General features: G+C 45.9%; 2 protein-coding genes across 3 annotated transcripts in view; one reads left to right on the top strand and one right to left on the bottom strand.

The window, feature by feature from the left end:
• Positions 1–12,799, bottom strand: part of DCAF5 (DDB1 and CUL4 associated factor 5) — a 111,966-nt gene extending 99,167 nt beyond the window's left edge. Inside the window, exons 1-2 of one of the 2 annotated variants that reach the window (XM_090033217.1) lie at positions 12,255–12,799; positions 1,792–1,935 (exon numbers count right to left, since the gene is read on the bottom strand). In XM_090033217.1, coding sequence (XP_089889343.1) covers positions 1,792–1,935; positions 12,255–12,468 — 358 coding nt within the window. In that variant the 5' untranslated portion in view covers positions 12,469–12,799. Of the gene's footprint in view, positions 1–1,791; positions 1,936–11,187; positions 12,065–12,254 lie in introns of those variants that run through there. The other variant, XM_090033219.1, reaches the window with a different exon arrangement.
• Positions 12,800–16,553: 3,754 nt separating this feature from the next.
• On the top strand, positions 16,554–18,339 carry LOC149871780 (uncharacterized). The gene has a single exon (XM_090034961.1). It carries the CDS (start codon positions 16,554–16,556, stop codon positions 17,730–17,732), a length of 1,179 nt encoding a protein of 392 aa, XP_089891087.1. The 3' UTR covers positions 17,733–18,339.
• Positions 18,340–19,630: the final 1,291 nt, after the last annotated feature.

The raw sequence follows: 19,630 nt of genomic DNA on the forward strand, positions 1-19,630 counted from the left end.
CAAAGGGAAAGCTACAACTGCTTTGAGAAAAATCTGCCAAAATTCTGTTACACTAGTTGTCAGACATTTTACCCTGAAGAGAAGTTTTCCACTGTCACCATGAACTAAGAGCTCCACAAACTTGATGCAATTTGTGCAAACTGTGTATATTTTTATCTTTTCAGTTGACAAATATAATCAGATAATACATTTAACTCAAAATGCTACTATGGAATTGCATATGGAAAAAAACCTAAAAACTTGCAGTATCATCTTACTTTTCAAGGATCTCAGAGCTCTTGATAAAATAAAATAAGCCTGGATATAAAATGGAGGCAACAGAGAGCATGAGAGACTTGCCCGAAGTCATACAGCAAAACACTGATACAGATGGATACAGGACCCGGGAGTCAGACTCTCAGTCACTTGTGTGGTCTAAAGTAAATTGCTACCCCCCTACACAAATTTTACCTTGGTTGCACAGGAAACACCATATGCCTCATACTGGTTTGATGAAATTAGCGTGTTTGTGGCATCTGATATGAAACACTAAATCAGCAATAAATGCAACTTAGACCACAACCAAGTCAAAACACCTGAACCCAGGGGTAGGTTTTTCCTTTTTGATTCCTGCTTTCTCAGTGTCTAATTTGCAAGGGCAAAGTCATCACTCAGTCTCAAACTAGATCATGTTATTTTTCAAAAAGGTGTTAAAATTTCAGAACAGCATAAGAGAAAAACAGTTTCCACCATTTGGATCTGCAAATCAGTTCATGGAACTGGTTTTAAGTTTACAAATCTCAGTGGAAAAAGACAATTACGGACTATGCTCAGAAGCCTCAAGAATGGACGCTCAAAACAAATAAGCCAAACTATATATTCATTTACTAATCATGTTAGAGTGGGAAATGAAGTACAGCACAAAAGACGACTCCAGATTTTGATACGCCTCCAAAGAGCCATTCACTGATAAATGCCCCCCAACACTCTTTTTAAAAAGTTTCATAATAAAGAAAAAGGACAGAAATCTAGCACTGGTAAAAGGCATCAGATCTGAACTGATACCTTTCAATACCAGGCATTTTTCTAGTTCATCCCAGCAAACATTAACCCTAAGAGTGAAAGAAGTTCAATTTTTAAACAATTAAATTACCAAAGGGATATAAGACTACAAACAACAGAACCAATCAGTGCCAAATATGGTAGAATATCAGAGACACCTTGTCTACCGAGACCTTGAAATGACATCATGAGCTTGGTTCAAGAAAAAGAGAGTCACCAGATAGCAATGGCTTTTGGTTGTTATGAACCCAGTGTGAATTTGAACTGACGGCTTCTAATGGAAGTTCTGTTTCCTCCCCTTGATTAATATTTGTGTATAGTTCCACAAATGTGCAAGGAATGTTAGAGACATATTAGATGAAGGGCCTGCCTAAGCTGAGTCAAAGCTTTGCTTGGTGAAGCTGAGAAAAGGGAAGGACAAAGGAGACTTTTAACCACCTACCATTTCTCTGTCTGTGGCACAGCAGGGTCTGATTTAGACCCAGTTTTATCTTAGAGCAACCTACACCTGCTTAGGCCTCTCCCAAAAAGGAGGGATGGTACAGAGTACCCTATGCCAGCTCAGCTTCAACCATTCCCTGTTCCAGGGGAATCCTCAGTCATTCAGCACAGCTTCAAGACCGTTTTTGTTCCAAATTTTGTGTCAAAGGCTTTTGTGGAAGGTAGAATCTGGTTTATGGTTCTTACACTAGAGAGAGTCCATACTTCATTTTTTGTAGGCTAAGTTTCTTTTTCATAGATCCTTCTTACCTCCAGAGAATACTTTTGTGTTGCCACTGTTGAAAGCCAGGCAAAAGATGTTAGAATGATGCTCCCCTTTCAGCTGAACTGGTTTGACTCTGGAGTGGATGGCTTCTTCCATTTGCCAAAGCAGTACCCGGCGGTCATCCCCTCCTTTAAAAAGGAAGGAAAATCTGCATTACAACATTAACTACATGTGAAGTGGTGGAGGACAGAAACAAGGGAATTAACACCGTGAATATTCATGCAAAGCCTTACCCCAAGTGGTTTAAAAACCAATAATAATAATAATAATAATGGAAGACTTGGAATAAAATCCTAAAGACACCTCAGAACACAAGCATAATAAAATTTATGAAGAGAAAACACAGGAAAAAAGTAGATTAAGTCTAAAATGTTGAATGCTTTCATTTTTGGGATGCAGCATGCCATCCTTCCTGCATCAATGGACATGGTCAACCTGTAGGTAACAGGAGAGATTCTCATACCTGGTCTGGACTAAAAAATGATGTTGTCATAGCTACATTAGTTAGAAGTCCAAAAAATATATCACCCCTAATCAATGTGTGCTAGTAGAAATCCTCTCTACGTTGACACAAGTTCTATTAGTAAAATGAATTTACAAAACACTTTTCACAGATGAGCCTATGAACTTCACTTCATCAACCTCCTGGATACAAAGATGGACTAAATTTAGACATTGGATTTGTGATGCATAATAGCCTGCCTGACATCTGACTCCCCAGATACCTTTCCACTATTTACCTGCTACATTCTCTGTACCCGTCCCCCCGCCCACCTGTGACTCACCCACTGACTCCTCACTAGTCTCTGGCTTCTTTACTATTCATTCCATCCAAGAAGAGCACACACCAACTACAGATGCTTCCTCACCCTGATGAAGGGTTTTTAAACCGAAAGCTTGCTAAGAAAAATGTTTCCAATTATTTAGTTGGTCTAATAAAAGATATCAGATTTATCCAAAGAACCTCGTCTGCCATTAGTAAAAAGACTAAATTTCACCATATAACTTATGTCATTTAAGATGCTGATTTAATAAACACTTGCAAAAAGAGTTACTTTCCTGCTATCAGCTACATCCCTACAAGGAGACTTTGCCAGTCCTGGAAGATTTTAAACAATATCATCAACCTGTCCTATAAACCTATGGTTAGCTATGCAAAGCTTTAAGAGTTCTAGATTCGTAAAAGATTAAAATGCATTTGTGGTGAATACCCGTCTGAGGTCAGTTAATAGGGAAAAATAACAAAGTTCTGTACTTAAGTCCATTTTCCTTCAGAGCTCATTATGTTTTTGACCAGTGATGCTGAACCTATGGCCCACAGGCTGGATGTGGCCTGCAAAACCGGTGTGAACAGCCCATTACCATGTCAGTGTGGCTTCTAAGTCTACAAGGAGCAATGTGTCAGTACGTCAGTGTGAGCTATGGCCACAACCACTACTTTTGCGTGACTGGATAAACAAGCCATCTTTTGTCCCCTCTTTCTCCCCTGCCACAGCAGAGAAAAACGGGATGAGCAGTGGCAGCGCTTATCCCCTGGACTCTTGAACCGCGCAAATGCAGTGGCTCTGGCCAGTCCACACTAACAACTGATGAGCTTAGAAAGCTCACCATGTACACAGAACTCCAACAATGTTTTTCAGCCCATTTCTGAAATTCTGATTTTATTATTTGTCCTGCTTAAAAAAAGCTTGAGCACCACTGCTTTTGACAATTATGTTAATAAGCCATTCATAAAAAAAAAAAAACAAAAAAAAAACAACAAACAAACACATGATGGTCTGCCGGACAGATGAGAGAAGAAACCTGGCAAGGAAATAAATATTTTAATATAAAATTTGGGTTTCTAGAAACAACATTAATGATTATTATTAAGAAAAAAAAGTCAGGAAATAATTGTACTTGGCAGTGCTCTCTGAACATGGACTTCCAATGAAAAGTACCTGTATGAATACTGGGATATGAAGATGCTTCAAAAAAAGAAGCATACACAGGCATGCTTCAGCTCATAATAAATTTTGGTGGGGATTTTTACTATGTGAACAAAACAATATGGCATCAGAAGTTAGACAGGTCATTACATTTAGAAGAGTTTTGGTTACCAGATTTTAATATTTCCTTGTATGATCAGAAACCCAAGCACAGACTTTGGACTATTGTGTGGGAGGAGAAAGGTACAAAACACAGGCACATACAGGAGGGAAGAGAACTAGACAGGTCTGTTTCTTACCAACTAAACATGGTTAAATACATAAATGCATTGTACATGCATTGAATGTGAAGCAATAAACTCCAGTGCTTATTGCACTGGAGTTTATTGCTTCCAGGCACGCTGTTTGAATGTGTGCCTGGGACTGCAGCATGTTTAGTGGGGTTGGAGTAGCCTCGGCTGGCAGGGGAGTTAAGGGGGGAGGGGAAGGACGGGGGAGAGAAGAGGAGGAGGGGTCAGCCTGCCAGTCTGGGGCTGTTCCAACCCAGTTCAATGTGATGTAGAGGGGCTGGCTGGGGCATGAGGGTATCCTAGTACAAGGCTAGCCAGCAGGCAGCCCCCGTACTGAAGCACCCTTGTGCCCCAGTCAGCCAGGTTAGCATCTACAGGCACACTGCTGTGGAGTAAGAAACTCTGCAGAAGGATAGTACTTATTTACTACTATTTACAGTTATTACCCTGCTGTAGAGCTTATTAGTTTACTCCACCCTAATGGGCCTGCATATGTAGATGCCAAGATGCTTTCTGCAGAGGTAATTAGCCTACTCTACAATAAACATCTCATATAGACGTACCCAGAATAAATAAAGATAATCAGATTTGTTAAAATGTTTAGTGTCATATGACATTATTAGTAAGGACCTTTGCCCATATGGGATTCCACAGTGTCAAGCATTCTTTAAGAAATTTAACAGTTGAGAGATTGGGAATTTTAGGTTTTGGAAAAATCACTATGATGGGCCATACAGTTGTATTCAGTGCTTCCATACTATGTATAAGTTTCTTGGGGCAAGGAACAAGTTGTCCTTTATTTTTGTACAAAAAGATGACATTGGTTAGAGTTGTAATGCATTTGATGATGGCACTCGTGTCAAATGCATAACACGTCCATAGTTAAATTATATTCAACTGTAAGCCAAGATGAGCTTGAATTTTTGTTGGTTGGAAATTTAGCATAGAAAGCTCAATAAGCATGCTCCAGTATTATCCTCTGAGTGATTAATAAGTAGATGTGTGTATGTATTCAGTAGTCCACTGAAAGACATGAAGGTAAGGAAACATGGCAGTCACTGACCCTTTTAAAATAGTTTTTCAGAGCTGAGAGCTATTGTCAAAGTGTCAACAATGTGCTTTAGCTGTCAATAGCCAAAGAATTTCTCTCTCAAGCATTTTGTACATAAGGATGGTTATCACTACAGTATGTTATTTATTTTGGATCATATTCCTTAACATACACACTCCAAGGAAGACCTTTAGAGAGAGTCAAAAATATAGAAGTCTATTGTGGGAGCAGTATGGCATCTAAAAAAAGTAACCACCGCCACCTCTCCATATTTGCCTTGTTCTCCAATTTGAATGGCATCAAATTAAGATTCTCATAAGCTCTATTTGGTCACTGAAACCCATGTCCTATAAACACAACCTTCAAAGAGAGGAAGTCACCAGTTAAGGCACGATTTACATCCCTTGCAGCCTCAACTCACATCTTTGCAGCTAAATAATAAGATGTCTATGGTCACACAGTTCTTAGCTCTACACCACTCCCTTTCACTGTCAGCGTACAACCTGTTCAGCTCTGACAGATAGGATGATGGCTATGGTAATATAAGTATTCGAGCATGGAAGTCTCTGCAGGCCTTTACACGTATGGTGCACATGCTAAAAGGGAAAGGAATTACACAACTTGCCTGAGATAGTGTCTTTTAGCCCCGTAACAAGTTAACATTTTCAACATTGAAAGTGTTATGTGGCCTTTCTATCCCATCTCCTGTCTCCTCTGTGCATCTTTTCCTATCCCTGTCCTCTGCAGGCCCCCTTCTATGACTCCTGCAAACTCAGAGTTATTTAAGCCTCTCCCTTAAGAGGAAATTGCAGACCTGCTCAAGTTTGGTACAAAAAAATACTATCATGGAATACATAGTAATTGCACCAGTCTGAAGAACCACATTTGTCAAATGGAAGAGGCACCTTATGGCAGAACTATAGGCTCCACTTCAAGACAAACATGTACCTCTACCTATTTCTCTATCCACTTCTTGCACTGTATTGCCTACAACTCTGGCAACTAGAGCATAAGAACCAGATATCTGTATCATAGGCTAGCACCTCAATCAATGGGTATTCCTTGCCACCAGGACATGGTAGGAATTAGGCAAAGGATTTTAGATTGGTATGTAAAACTAACCTAGAAATGCCTCTTACAGATTCTCAATAAAGGCAATTCTGCTATGGCACACAACAGGAAAGTCATAGTCAGCAGATGGAGGCCACTGTTCCCAAAACTTGTAAGGCAAAGAGAAATAGAGAGAACATGGAAAAATGGAGGAACAGTGCAGAGTAAACTAAGGTTTAGAAGTAGCAGGAGCTAGATGGTAACCAGGAGGGGACTGCATCAGAATAAGCAAGGGAGGCTATGTCAAAAACATCACTTCTTCAAAGATGATGATTTCTCACTGGCTAACATGGTAAAAAAACGCACAATCTTTTTTGACTTCCCATCTGTTCTACAAGGTTTTAATATACTGACACTTTCTGGAGCCCAAGGTCCCATAATAAGATTTTGATGTTACAGAACTTGAGCAGAATATCTTCAAAAGTTGCAGGAAGTTTGAGGGGGGGTTATTTTTATTGTGCAAGGAAACATCTACAGAGTGCAAGAGATATTTAGAATTTTAAGCAGTTTGTCCTGAACTGTTCACCTTTGAGAGCAATTTCTGTGACTGGCACCCCACATGAAATGGAAATTTCAAAATACAATCTACCCATCAGTTACTAAGATCTCTCTCTAATTCTGACCCCATCTCTTCTAGAGTGGTAGCTGGAATCATTAATAGATGCATACCAGCACTATTTACTGTCTCTTGATACGAGAAGAGTTGTTTTTTTAGTAAAGCATAGCTTTCTTGATGAAGATTCTTTCCTGAGCTGACATTTGCTACGCTGATTCTCAGACAGAGTTGTTTTCAAGGTTTTTTGCTGATAAAAATCCATCATTTCACAGACAGGTATGCTAGAGTAATGATTCTGAGTTCTTTTTCCAAAACACTGCAACCACTTTTTCCCCCACCCCACCCATACAATTCCAACATTTAGGCTGAAATGTAGTTTTACTTGACTAAATCACACCACCACCTTCACTCTCAACAGAACTGTCTCCCCTTCCTCGTGTATACTCGGCAACTCCATCTATTTAGGTCAGGGGTGCTCAACCTCTGCCCCACAGGCCAGATCCAGCCCCCAGAGCTGTGTCATCCAACCCACAGTGCTCCCCATGGGTCCAAAAATAATGCTGTCACTGCTTCCCCACAGTCATAACTGTTCTCCCATGGCCCTGCACACTAGATCACACATGCTGAGCAGCACAGCACCCAATCCCAACACCCAGGGACAATGCAGGGCTCAATCCTAGTGAACGAGGGCTGCATAGGAGCCCAATCTCAGTGGGCAGGACCCAATCCAGACACTAGACCAGTTGGAGGCAACATGGGGTCCAATCCTGGTGCACACAGTATAGAACAAACAATCACACACACCAGCGTCAAACCGCTCATCTGGCCCATGGGGCCAAAGGTTGAGCACCACTGATCTACGCTATCAAGTTCTCCAGCTTTTGGTTCCTGTCAGTACCGCTGAGTCAGTACATTAAGAAAACATACTGGACATCTTATTTCTTGTGCAACGGAATTATTTATTAAACCCTTAATTTAGCCTCTGCAAGCCATTTTCAATGATGCACAGATGTCAGAGGGCTTAATGCTGATGGGAGAACTTTAGTTACCGGTAATAATGCACAAAGAGTAAGAATTCAGTTTCTCTCAGATTTTGGGCTACGTTCTCTAGACTGGCAGTTTGAAAATTAGAAACCAGCTTAGAACTTCACAATGACATTTCTAGTCACTTCCCAGAGTGAAACCACATTTTAAATACTTTAACTTGTTATGTACTCCAGTCTTCAACAGGGACAAGTGCCTTGGTTCATTATGAGTCAACTTTGCTTAAATCCAAATATGAAACTCTCAGCCAGGGATAGAAATTATGCCAAATACCCAGGATCAGTATAACCTGAGAACTGCAGCCACCCTTCTGTAGGACCCTGACAACTCTGTATCTATCTACAACATTTTACATACATACCTAATCCCCAAAATGCCCAGAACACAATCTCCTCCTAAAGTTGTAATGAGTCTGCTATTGGCATGAGATGTAGGCAAGAATAAAAACAAAACAAAACATTACTTAAGAGATGCATGAGACAGTCTAATGGCTGTAAACTAACTACTTAAAAAAAAAAAAATCCTCAATAACCTTGGGGTTTTTTTACCTTGATTAGCTAACATGCATAAACTAAACCATAAGGAACACATACTAAAACGATGAGACACTTTAGCTCATGCATATTACCTACTTCGAGGTTAAAAAAAATAAAACTCTTTTAGCAAAGGCAAGCCCTAAAAGTAGTGAATCCCTGTACAGAGGTAGTAAAACATGTAGTAGCATTGGTAGAACATGTTTAAACAGAGATGATTTACTACTGCCTGCACAGTAGATGTGCCAAGCCATTACAGTTTTGTCCCATATTCACACCACTGCTGCCCTGCACTGCTTCACCTGCAGTAACTTTTACCCAAACACCTACCCAATAGGTCTCATCACAGCAGACTGAGGGAACGAATAGCTATTGTGGGACAGGACCAGATGGAATATCTGGATGGAATATTTTAGTAATGTCCACACTGATCCCATATGTAGATTTGCTTCAATATTTGTCAGGCACGTAAAAACTGTTTAGAACACTTGTATGTGGACACAAATGTTTTAAAAGCATACCAAGGACTAAGCAGTTCTTAGTACATTAAGTTTGTTTAGTAAAGATAAAGCTTCAGGAGAATTTGCTTAGTCTCTCCGACTCCTGGACAGACCAGGCTCAGTCAGTGAAAAACCAGTGCTTAAGCAGAAAGACACCAAAAAGCCCACCTGTTGAAATCCAGTGATCCAACAATCTATACATGCAAGGGAGTTTCATAGGCTTACACCGAGATGGAATTTGGACCTTGATAAAGTAATTCCTCTAAGTGGTAATATGCCACAACGATTGCTAAGGTCATATTACGATACTGTATTTGATTCATGTTCCTCAGACTTGCCTAGCAACAGAATGACAGGTGCATGATGACCACCTTCCCACATCATTTCCGCTTTCTGATTAAAACTCTGAGTTATTGGAAGGTAATTTAAAAATGGTATTAAGCCATGGGAGAGGAAGAGCAGTAGGAAGTTTGAGTAGGTAATTATGCACATGGATTAAGGGAATTTAGGACTATGTTGTCTCCTAGAAGTTCTCTTTTCCAGTTCAGACTGAGCCACTAAGAGAAGGAGGCACTGATAACCAGATACTTGTTTTTATAAAAGATAACAGGGACGCATGAGGGAAAATGTGGCAAATGCACAAACAGGAAAATATGTGCAAAAGCACTCCCAGTTTAAAAAGCCTCAAGATTGGCAGGTTAGATTGGGGCGTATCTAGAGGTTTTCCATCATATTTGAAATAAGCTGGACAAGGTTCTCCCAAACACAGACACCCCAAAAAGTTTCTCAAAGTTCAAGAAATTCAGTAAGTTGCTTTTGGCATAAAAGGCAAGACAGAAAAAAACTAATGTACTGAATGTATCCAGCTGAGATCTCCTACTTAGAAATAATCACTCTCTAAAACTTCATAATATTAATATTAAAATGGTCAAAGACACCAATAAGCTTGAAAGACCATTTTAATAGGCATGTATATACACACTGGGGAAATTCTGACCAAAATTCCAAGTGGGCAACTAATTGGGGCTGTAACATAAATCCTGTTCAAGTGGTCTATTCAGATATGGTTTACTAAGCCAGTAAATTAGCACCCTGCCAAACTCCTTTCCAACATTCTGCTTCTAGGTTGTGTGAAGAAACACGGAATATATGCACACACAAGGCACTCCAAAGGACACAGATGAGCACTATGCTAGCTTAGACGCAGGGTGCTAACTATGCTAACAAGCTAACTATGCTAGCTTGGATGCAAAGAATTTGGGCATCCATGCTGCCACTCTATACTCTTTGTACTTAAACTGACCCTATTAAAGACTAAGTTGCAAGCAGTTCTGTTGTGTAACAGGCCTACAGGTTTAGCAAAGTTATCACAAAAGCATAAACATTAAAACAGCAACTGAAAAACTGCTTGGATCCTCACTGTTCACACACTCCAACCCAAGTCCATCCAAAGTCTTCTGACTGCAGAAAGCCCATCTGAGGTCTCCACTACTTCTCCCTTGTCTCTACACCCTGACTATACTGAGGGAAGAGGGAGCAGCAACTTTGCTAGTTTAAGGGCTTTTTTCTACACCATAGCATTTACTAAAGTAGCTATTTCAGGTTTTCATATGGAGACCAACCATAACTCATCTCCCTTTGAGTCCCCACCCCCACCTCAGAAAACAAATTTCATTTCTTTCTTTTTGTGTTCCTAACAATGACTACCTGTACCTTTAGCTTCTTTCCTGATTTAGTTTTAGTGAAATCCCTCCTTTTTAAAATGTATGAGACTTAATTGAGCATCCATCTGCTATTGTTTTATAATGAAAAGCATTTTGCATTTTGTGGTCACTGAAAGTGAAACAATGTATTACAGCTGGCTCCAGTAATCTGAGCTCTCTCTTGTTTGTTTGTCTGAGGGCATCAATACAAGTTTGGATTTAAGCATAAATTTTCCATATCTGAAATCTGCATAAACCATTAGAGTCAAAGAATTTAGTTGTGATTCCAGTTTAATCTTAAAATCAGGTATCTATATGTAAAGATTTTCTTCTGAATGATCTCTAAAGGTCTGCAAGGAAGCAGCCCTATTGATGTGCACCTGTTAAACTGGGAAAACATCACTTTTTGTAGTGCCTTGAAAGACATGTTAGGAGAAGGTATACCTTCCTGAGAATATGAATGCTAGGAATGGGAGGGAAATTTCCTCCTCTTTTCCTATGACTTTCTAGAAATCCATTTCCAAGGGGGGGATGGAGGGTGGAAGCACTTTCCAGGAAGTGGATGTCTACCAAGGTAACTGCATCACCTCCATGACAAGACCACAGCTTTCCCAAACAGGAAGAGAGCAAAACCTCACAGCGCTCATACCAGTTTGGCTCATTACCTTATTTTTAGTAGCAGGCTTCTTGATTCTTTCTTTAAAAGAAAAGAGAAGGCAAATGCACACAACCAACCCAAAACCAGACACTGCTTCCCTCTATAGGGGATCAGGGACAGATCTGAGCAGCAAGGTGGGCACCCAAGATGTATGCGAACTTGGGGCAGAGGAGGGACTTCCACAGTTACGTCCTTGTCACTTCCCCTGTGGATACTCTCACTCCAAAAGCATTATCCCTGAGAGCTTTACACCTGTGACCCCCCTGGCAAGAGGCAGCCTTTGGGAAGACCCCCGTTTCTGTGCTGGTCGTGCTTGGGGGCTTTGCTTTATACAGGGAGCCGTGGCACTGGTGGGGAGGGTGCCTTGGGAGGCCCTCCAGGGTGCCAGGCTCCTTCAGCACTGCCAAGAGTGCAGAGGCAATTTACAAGCTCAACCCAGCCCTTCCCAACACGAACCCCGGAGCAGGGCAGATAGCTAGGCCAGGCCGGAGCTCTCCCTGAGCCACCCAAGAGCTGTCCCCGTCTCCCTCACTACATGAAAAACACGAAAAGGGGGGGAGCATCCCCCCGGGCTCTCCCGAGGGCTGCCCCGAGCCTACCGCTTCCCAGCCCCCGGCACCCGCTGCCCCACACCACACGCCTGCCGCGCCCCTCACGCCACTGCCCCCCGCCCCTGGGGGGGGGCACACGGGGGGAGCGGCGCTGCCCTGCGGGGCCCCTGGATCCGCCTCTGAGGGGAAGCAAACCCGGCCCCCTCCCGCTGTCAGGCCCGGCGAAGGGCGGCATCGGCCATCGACTCCCCAGCCTGGCCCGGCCCGGGGCGAGCGAGCGAGGCCTGCAGCAGCCGCTGAGGCCCCGGCCCGGCCTGCGCCGCCGCCTGCGGGCCCCGCCCCGCCCCTCCCGCAGCACCCGCGGCCGGGGCCGCCCCAGGGCCGTGCGGGAGCCCCCCGCGCTGCATCGGGCCCGGCCCGGCCCCGCCCCGCGGACACGGCGGCGGCTGGAAGCTGTCAACCATCTTAGCTCGGCGCTCGGCCGCTCCGCGGGCTGCTCCCCCGGGCGGGGGGTGGGGGTTACCTGAGACCAGCCACTGGCCTCCATTGTTGGAGAACTCGATGGCGTTGACGCAGCCGAAGTGTCCCAGCAGGTCCTTCTTGTAGAGGTTCCTGCAGCCCCGCAGGCGCCGCCGCTGGAAGTCCTGCGTGAGCAGGGGGTCGCCCGCCAGGCCCCGCTGGGACAAGAAGCCCACCACGGACCGCATGCTGCCCCCCGCGCCCCGCCGCCGCCGCATACTGCCGCTGCCGCCTCCGCGCCCTGCCCCGGCCCCTGCCCGCCGCCCGCCCACCAGCGCCTCCGTCTCCCCTGTCGCGGCGGCGATCCCCCCTCAGCCGGCCATAGCAGCGCGAGAGAGGTGTGAGACACTCCGCCGCTTCCTGATCCCCCTCAAACTCCTCCCCTTTCTCCCCTCAGCAGCTGATCCACAGCTGCAGCCGCTTTCATGCACCGCCGCTGCCGCCCGCTCGGCTGGAGGCGGGGGGACCAGCGCTGCCATCGCCCCGGGGCTGAGACCCCCCGACGCGGGGCTGTGGAGAGCTGGCTTGTTTCAACCCCTCCTCTCCACGGACCAAGTGTTTTGCCGTGTGCAAAGGGCTTGGCGGGTCCCCTTCCTCCTCTCTGCACCCACATCTGGTGACACCAAGGCTTTTCCCCCAGCCAGGCACATGCAACCACCCCCTTGCTGCCCTTCGGCCCGTGCAGTGTCTGCTCTGCTCCTGTTGGCACCACCGAGCAGCCAGGGAGTCGTCCCCCACCACCCCTGCAGCTGATGTGCAGAGAATCAGACAAACTTCAGCTTGGAAAGGGAAACCAGAGACCTTTTAATCCCCAGGTGTCCCCAGGGCTATAGATGTCCTCTTCTTTAGAGAATCACCTTCACACTCAGTTTTTTTAATTCAGTCACACTGCTCAAGAACCCCATGGAAACAGGCACCGCCACTCCTGGGGTTGCTTTCAGGCGCATGCATCTTTTGAAGGTGGGGGGAAAAAAACCACAATTTGTGCCATTTTCAGTCATGAAAGATCTTGATGTTGTGGCAGTTGCACACTGAGGAAAGAGGTTTTCAGAAGCAGGTGTCTTGGTCCTTGCTGAGACCTCCCTGAAAAGCAAATGCAGGGACATTTCACTACACAGGGAGAATGTAAAGTTGGGCCCAGAAAGGTATCTGCAAGCTGTGGACGATGCACCAGATCTTACTCTCCCAAAATGTTAATTTTTGGGGGGTAAGATTTCCAACAACCATCCCTTAAGACTGGTGAGTTTCTGCAGGACTCTCTTGCATCAATCAGAAGTGAGTAGTTGCTGCTGCTGCTGCTGTTTTTTAAATGTCATAATCAATCAAAGAAAACTAGGGTTGGAAGGGACCTCAGGCAACTGGTGCCTCTTCAGTCAGGGGGTGCACGTGCACCCGCAATGTGTCGCCACTCGCAGGAGGTCATCTAGTCCAACTCCCTGCTCAAAGCAGGACCATCCCCAACTGGATCATCCTAGCCCAGGTTTTGCCTACCTCGGTCTTAAAAAACCTCATAGAATGGAGATTGCACCATTTCCCTGGGTAACCTGTTCCAGTGCTTTATTCCTCCTTGTGAGAAAGTTCTTCCTAATATCTAACCTAAACTTCCCATGCTGCAACTTGAGATCATTACTCCTTGTCCTGTCATCTGCCACCACTGTCTAACTCCAACCTCTCTGCAACCATCCTTCAGGTAGTTGAAGGTTGCTATTAAATCTCCTCAGTCTTCTCTTCTCCAGACTCAGTAAGCCTAGTTCTCGCAGCCTCTCCTCATCAGTCATGTGCCCCAGCCCTCTAACATTTTTGTTGCTCTCTGCTGAACTCTCTTCAATAGTCCTCTTCCCATGAATGTAAAATGGTTTCATACAACCAGGAATACAAAACTCTAAAACTCTTGGTTCAGGTGATACCTTTTATTAGATCAACTTGAAAATAGAAAAAAAAGAAAAAAATATCTTTCTTTGCAAGCTTTTGGGTACACATGGTCTTCCTCAGGCTGAGGGGAAAATAAAAATGGCAGAAGTCCCCTTAGGTGGAAAATAAACTTGATTTTGATCCCTTTGTACAACCAGAACTTTTCTCCTTTTGCATCTAGTGGATTTCTGTGGCTGTATCTTCATGAGATCTGGTGAAATTCATCATATTTTCTTCTCTAACAGTGGCCTCATTAGTTACCTCACTAGTACTGTAGTGTATGTATGTGTGCTAAGGGGAAAATATATTTTTATTTTATGTTTGGCATGGCCATATTATTAAGCTGTAGCACTAGATGCCATTGTAGGACAAAGGGAGAATCTACCTAAAAGTAATTAATGTTAACTACAGTACAGACACTGCCTGTGGATCCAGTCTTTCAATAGCTTGCACAAGTGCTCAGTCTTTCATGGTGTGGGCACTGCTGAACACTAGTGATCAAATTAGGACATTTAGACCTATCATTCTCAAAGGGAGCAAGTGAGCTGCTGTTGATACTTTTGGAAGATATAAAGACAATGCAGAGGGCAAGAAAGAAGCCCAATCCCATAAGAGCCATATCTACGTAGAGTTGTACCTGTTAAGAATTACAAGTCTCTAAACTAATGTAGACGGGGGTGGGGGTTCTTTACTTCTTGACATAAACTGCTGTGGGGCTCTTAAACTGCTGTCATGTTCCACCTCGGAGGCGACTGCTTTTCAGTAGAAAGTGAAAAGATATCTTTATATAAAGTGAGGGAAGTACTCTGGGATTCTTCTTGGCTAAGGTTTATAGAGAGACCACAAAATCCTATAAACAGCACTTTTTTAGCTGACAACATTATAAATGCTACTTCTACTATAACATGTAAGAAAAATAAAACCTTCAATTACATGGAGAATAAAGCTCTGGGATTTAACTCTCATATTAAAAATGTGCAGCTTTATTTTTATACAGCATTGTTGCAAATGAATGATATCAGCATGTGAAAATGTCTTCAAATACACTATCAGAACACAAAAGATAATAAATTCATAATAGCAGTTTGACAGGAACATCCAACCAAAGTGCATTAGCTAGATATTTCTGTTATAATGCCCATTAACAATGTCACTATTGAAATGGAAAATGATTTTAAATATACTGCTTTGCCTTTCTTACACCTTGCCTATACTAGGACCTTGCAGTTGTTAACAGCTATCAGGGGCCAGCCATTGGCATACTTATACTGATGCAAGTATCTTGTGTAGACAGGCAAAGGCCCTATAGAACTTAATTCGCACAAGGGCAAATTCCCAGATTTCAGACATGAGTAAACTGCATGGAAGCTAATCATACTTACATAGCTATTTGCCTGCCTCCTTGCAGTGCCTACACCATTATAGTTACTCCAGAGGCTGCTCACTTCATGGGTTAAATTGTCTTTGCAGATAGGCTTTAGTGACATCTCATTTTTTTCTGTAGACTCAAATTGACTGTATCAGTTTATATTCTATTCTGTAAAGGTTCATGTATTACTATCATATTGTCTGAGTGATGTCCAGAAGTACATTATGCAATGTAAGTAACAAAATCTTTCCAAAAAAGTCAAGTTTTTGCTTGGTTTTATTTTGCACTTGCAGTGAGAGTTTGTGGTAGTTTTAGTTCTGATGGAGTTGCATCCCCCACCCCACCCCAGTCTGGAAGCGTGCCAAGGAAAGTGCCAGAACTTCCCATATTATTTATTTTAATTATTTGTTTTGAGGAAAAAACAAGTTTGTAAGCGACCTGGCAGGGGAAGCAGCGTGACCACGTAGGCGAGCTCCCCAGGGGAAGCAGCGTGAACTCGTCGACGAGCTCTCTCCAGCCGGGAGGGTACTATGAGCTGTGAAGTGGTGTGACTGCTGACTTGCTGGAGCCATGGAGGTGGTGGAGCAGGCTGAAGAGGCTCGTTTGTTGGAGGCGGCGGCGCGGAGGCAAGCCTTGATTCTTGAAGAGTATGGATCAGCAAGTGTTTCATCTAAGATGCTGTTGGCTTCGACAATGAAGAGCGTTTCTGGTGAGCGTCCTGGCGGCATGGCGTCGGAGGTGGTTGGGGACTGGTCCACGGTGGGCCACAGAGGCAAGGTGGTGTCGTCGGAGAGGAAGAGTGGTAATGTTGCTGGGCAGGAAGATTGTAGAGAGGGGGCGGTCCCACTGCCGGAAGGGAGGCGGAGCTCTGCAGAGAGCAGTAAAGCTGCCCGGAAGGGCCCGGAACCTTCCTATTGTTTGTGGGAAGAAGGAGACCCCCGAAGAACGCTGAAGCTGCGGGTCAAGGCCACTTTGACTCCAGAAGGGGTCAAAGGAGAAACAACTATGTTGAGAGCAGGCTTTATGAGCAGGGTGCTTTTTGAAGAGTTGCAGGTGAACCCTAAAGATTTAAGTTGCGTGGTGGCTTTTGATAACTTCCGCCACTGGAATATCACCTTTTGGAGGCGAGAGGCGTACGCTGCCTTCTGGGCCCGCTACGCAGAAGTAGCAGACAAGGAGGACTTACGGGGTCTGCATTTTGAAGCAGGCCAGAAGGCACGGGAGAGAGTTTTATATTTTAAAATGTATACAGATGACCTAGAGCATGCAGATGTCAGAAGGTGGCTGGAGGGGCGGGTCGAAAAGATCCTTGATATTCAGCGGGTCCTGGATCAGTGGCAAATCTGGACTGGGGCATGGAGAGCCAGAGTCCTCCTGGACGAAGACCCCAGACACCCCGGCGGGGTGAGACACTTGCCCTCTGTCGTGTCCATAGGGCCCTACCGCGGATACGTGACTTATCACGGCCAGCCGAAACTGTGTAGCAGGTGTGGCTTGGCGGGGCACCTGGCTGCCTTCTGTAGCCTGACAGTCTGCTACCGGTGTGGTGGCAGGGGGCACCGGGCACAAGCCTGTAAAGAGGAACTGAAATGTACCGTTTGTGGAGGTGAGGGGCACCTGCAGCGCCAGTGCCCCCGGTCCTACGCGAACAAAGCCCGAGAGTCCTACGCAGCAGAGGAGAGGGATCAAAAAAAGCCAGAGGAGGCGGAGTCCACCAACCCGGATGTAGACACCTTCCTAGTGGAGGAAACACCGGAAGTGGAGCAGAGACACGATGTGATTGAGGCGGCTGACCAGCTTTTGGAGTCGGGAGGAGAGGAACACATGGAGGAGGAGCAGAGCGAGGCAGCGGGAGAAGGGGCACACGAATCGGATTCGGCAACCATGGACTTGGACCTGTCTGGGGAGAAGGGGAAAGAACCCTCCCCTGTAAAAAGAAAGAAGAAGCGGAGGGTTAAACCTATGAAAAAGAGACTAGAGGAGGAAGGGGGAACGGTACGGGGGACAGAAGGGACTGCACAGAAAGGAGACAAGGGGAAGAGCGGGAAACTGCTGGTGGAGGGACGAGAGGTTGAGGAGTCTGGGAGGGCGGATGTTTGTGGCTACCTCAGCCCGACTGCTATCGAACATCTGGCTAGGGCCACGGGGATGCGGAAAGTGGGGGAAGACAGCTCAGATCCCAGTAGCGGATCGGATGTTTAACGAGGTAGGCTTTGCCTGAAAAATAGCCATGATGGCGTTGACTATAGCATCCTTAAATGTAAGAAGTGTATATGGGAGGCAGAGATGGGAGTCAATGTATAGCACCTTACAAGGTCTGGACGCACAGGTGTTAGGCCTACAGGAGTGTGGGATCCCCTGGGGGAGAAATTATGGCTATCTGGAGAAGCGCTGGGAGGTGGGACCGTCGTGGTGGGGGGGCTCAAACGAAAATCGAGCGGCAGGAGTAGGGTTCTTGATGAGGGAGCGGGGTTTGAAAATCAAAGGGCAGCAGGTCCTGGAAGAAGGGCGACTGCAAAAGGCAGTGGTTGAGGTGGAGGGTGTGGAGGTGACATTGTACAACGTCTACGCCCCGGCCGAGAGAACGGAGAGGGTGCGTTTCTTCCGCAAAATGGGGATGTGTGTGGGGGGTGGAGGGCCGCGGATCGTGATGGGGGATTTCAATTGCATACTTGAAGAGGGTGGGCGGGTAGGGGTTGGGGAGAGAGTCGGGATGGATAGTACAGGGAAGTGGTTGCGAGGGTGGATTCAAGATGAGGGGCTCCAGGATATTTGGGCAGGGACAGGAGTCTTTACTAGAGTGGATCCCGGTGGGCGGGGCCAATCGAGAATCAATTTTGTGCTGGTGTCGGAGGGACTGGCAATCCGTGGCAAGCGACTGATAGATGTCAGCTTCTCGGACCACCGCGTGCTGTGGGTGGAAGTGGGCATCGGGCAGGGGCTGAAACAGGGCAGAGGGGTCTGGAAATTAAATGTGTCCTTACTGGACGACCCAGAGGAATGCATGGCCTTTCAAAGGGCGTATCGCCAGTGGCAATCCTTACAGCCCCTTTTCCCAACACGCTGGGACTGGTGGGCAGAAATCAAGCAACGCGTGCGAGAGTGGTTCACTGCGGTGGGGAGGAAGCGGGCATGGCAGAGGAAGAAGGAGTTAGTGCGTTTACAAGGGGAAGTTCAAAGGTTGTGGGAAGAGCGGAAGAAGGGGGCAGCCGTACAGGGAGAATGGGAAAGGGCGAGGGAGGGAGTGAAAAATTGGTTCCGGACCAGGATGCAGGAGCGGATGTTCCTGGCCAAGGCAGAGTGGGTGGAGGAGGGAGAGGAATGGGGCAAGTTTTTCACCTTGTGGGTGAGAAGGAAGAAGCGGGTGATGGGGGCGGTCCGCACGGCCGAGGGAGGGAGGGTAGAGGCCGTGGATGGGGTATTGCGGGAGGTGACTAGGTTCTACGGAGATTTGTTTCGTAGGAAAGCGGGGAGGTGAGAAGACCTGGAGGGGCTGGTGGGGAGTTTGGAAGCCAAAGTGGGGGAAGACGGGAGACAGGGGCTGATAAAGGAATTGACGGAAACCGAGATGCTGGGGGTCTTGAGGACAATGCCTTTAAAGAAGACCCCGGGAGGCGATGGGATCCCGGTGGAATTTTATGGGAAGTTTTGGGAATTAGTGAAGGGGGACCTGTTGGCCCTGTTTAAGGAAATTATGGATCGGGGTCAGGTAGGGGAGGGCTTTGCCCAGGGAGTCGTGGTCTTGATCTATAAGAAAGGGGGACGGGAAGACATTAAGAACTGGAGACCGATCACCCTGCTGAATTCGGATTATAAATTATTTTCCAAGATCCTAGCGACAAGGATGGGGGAGATGTTACCGCAGGTGCTGGGCGGGGAACAAATGTGCGTGGGGGGGGGGCGGCGGACGACACACGCACACTGGCTGCTCCGGGATACGCTGTCGTACATTACCGACCGGAAGTGGAACACGATAGTGGCGAGTCTGGACCTGCAAAAGGCGTACGACAGCATCGGGCACGAGTTTCTGTTTGGGGTTCTGGCAGGCATGGGGATGCCGGGGGAATTTGTGGGGTGGCTGCGGGCGCTCTACGGGAGGG

Source organism: Crocodylus siamensis, chromosome 2 (assembly GCF_052110815.1).
Source record: "Crocodylus siamensis isolate JL-2025a chromosome 2, ASM5211081v1, whole genome shotgun sequence".
Classification (NCBI taxonomy): domain Eukaryota; kingdom Metazoa; phylum Chordata; order Crocodylia; family Crocodylidae; genus Crocodylus; species Crocodylus siamensis.

What these genes read in the sequence shown, in the direction of transcription:
- LOC149871780 (XM_090034961.1), top strand. Translation starts at nt 16,554, where the DNA reads ATGAGCAGGGTGCTTTTTGAAGAGTTGCAGGTGAACCCTAAAGATTTA.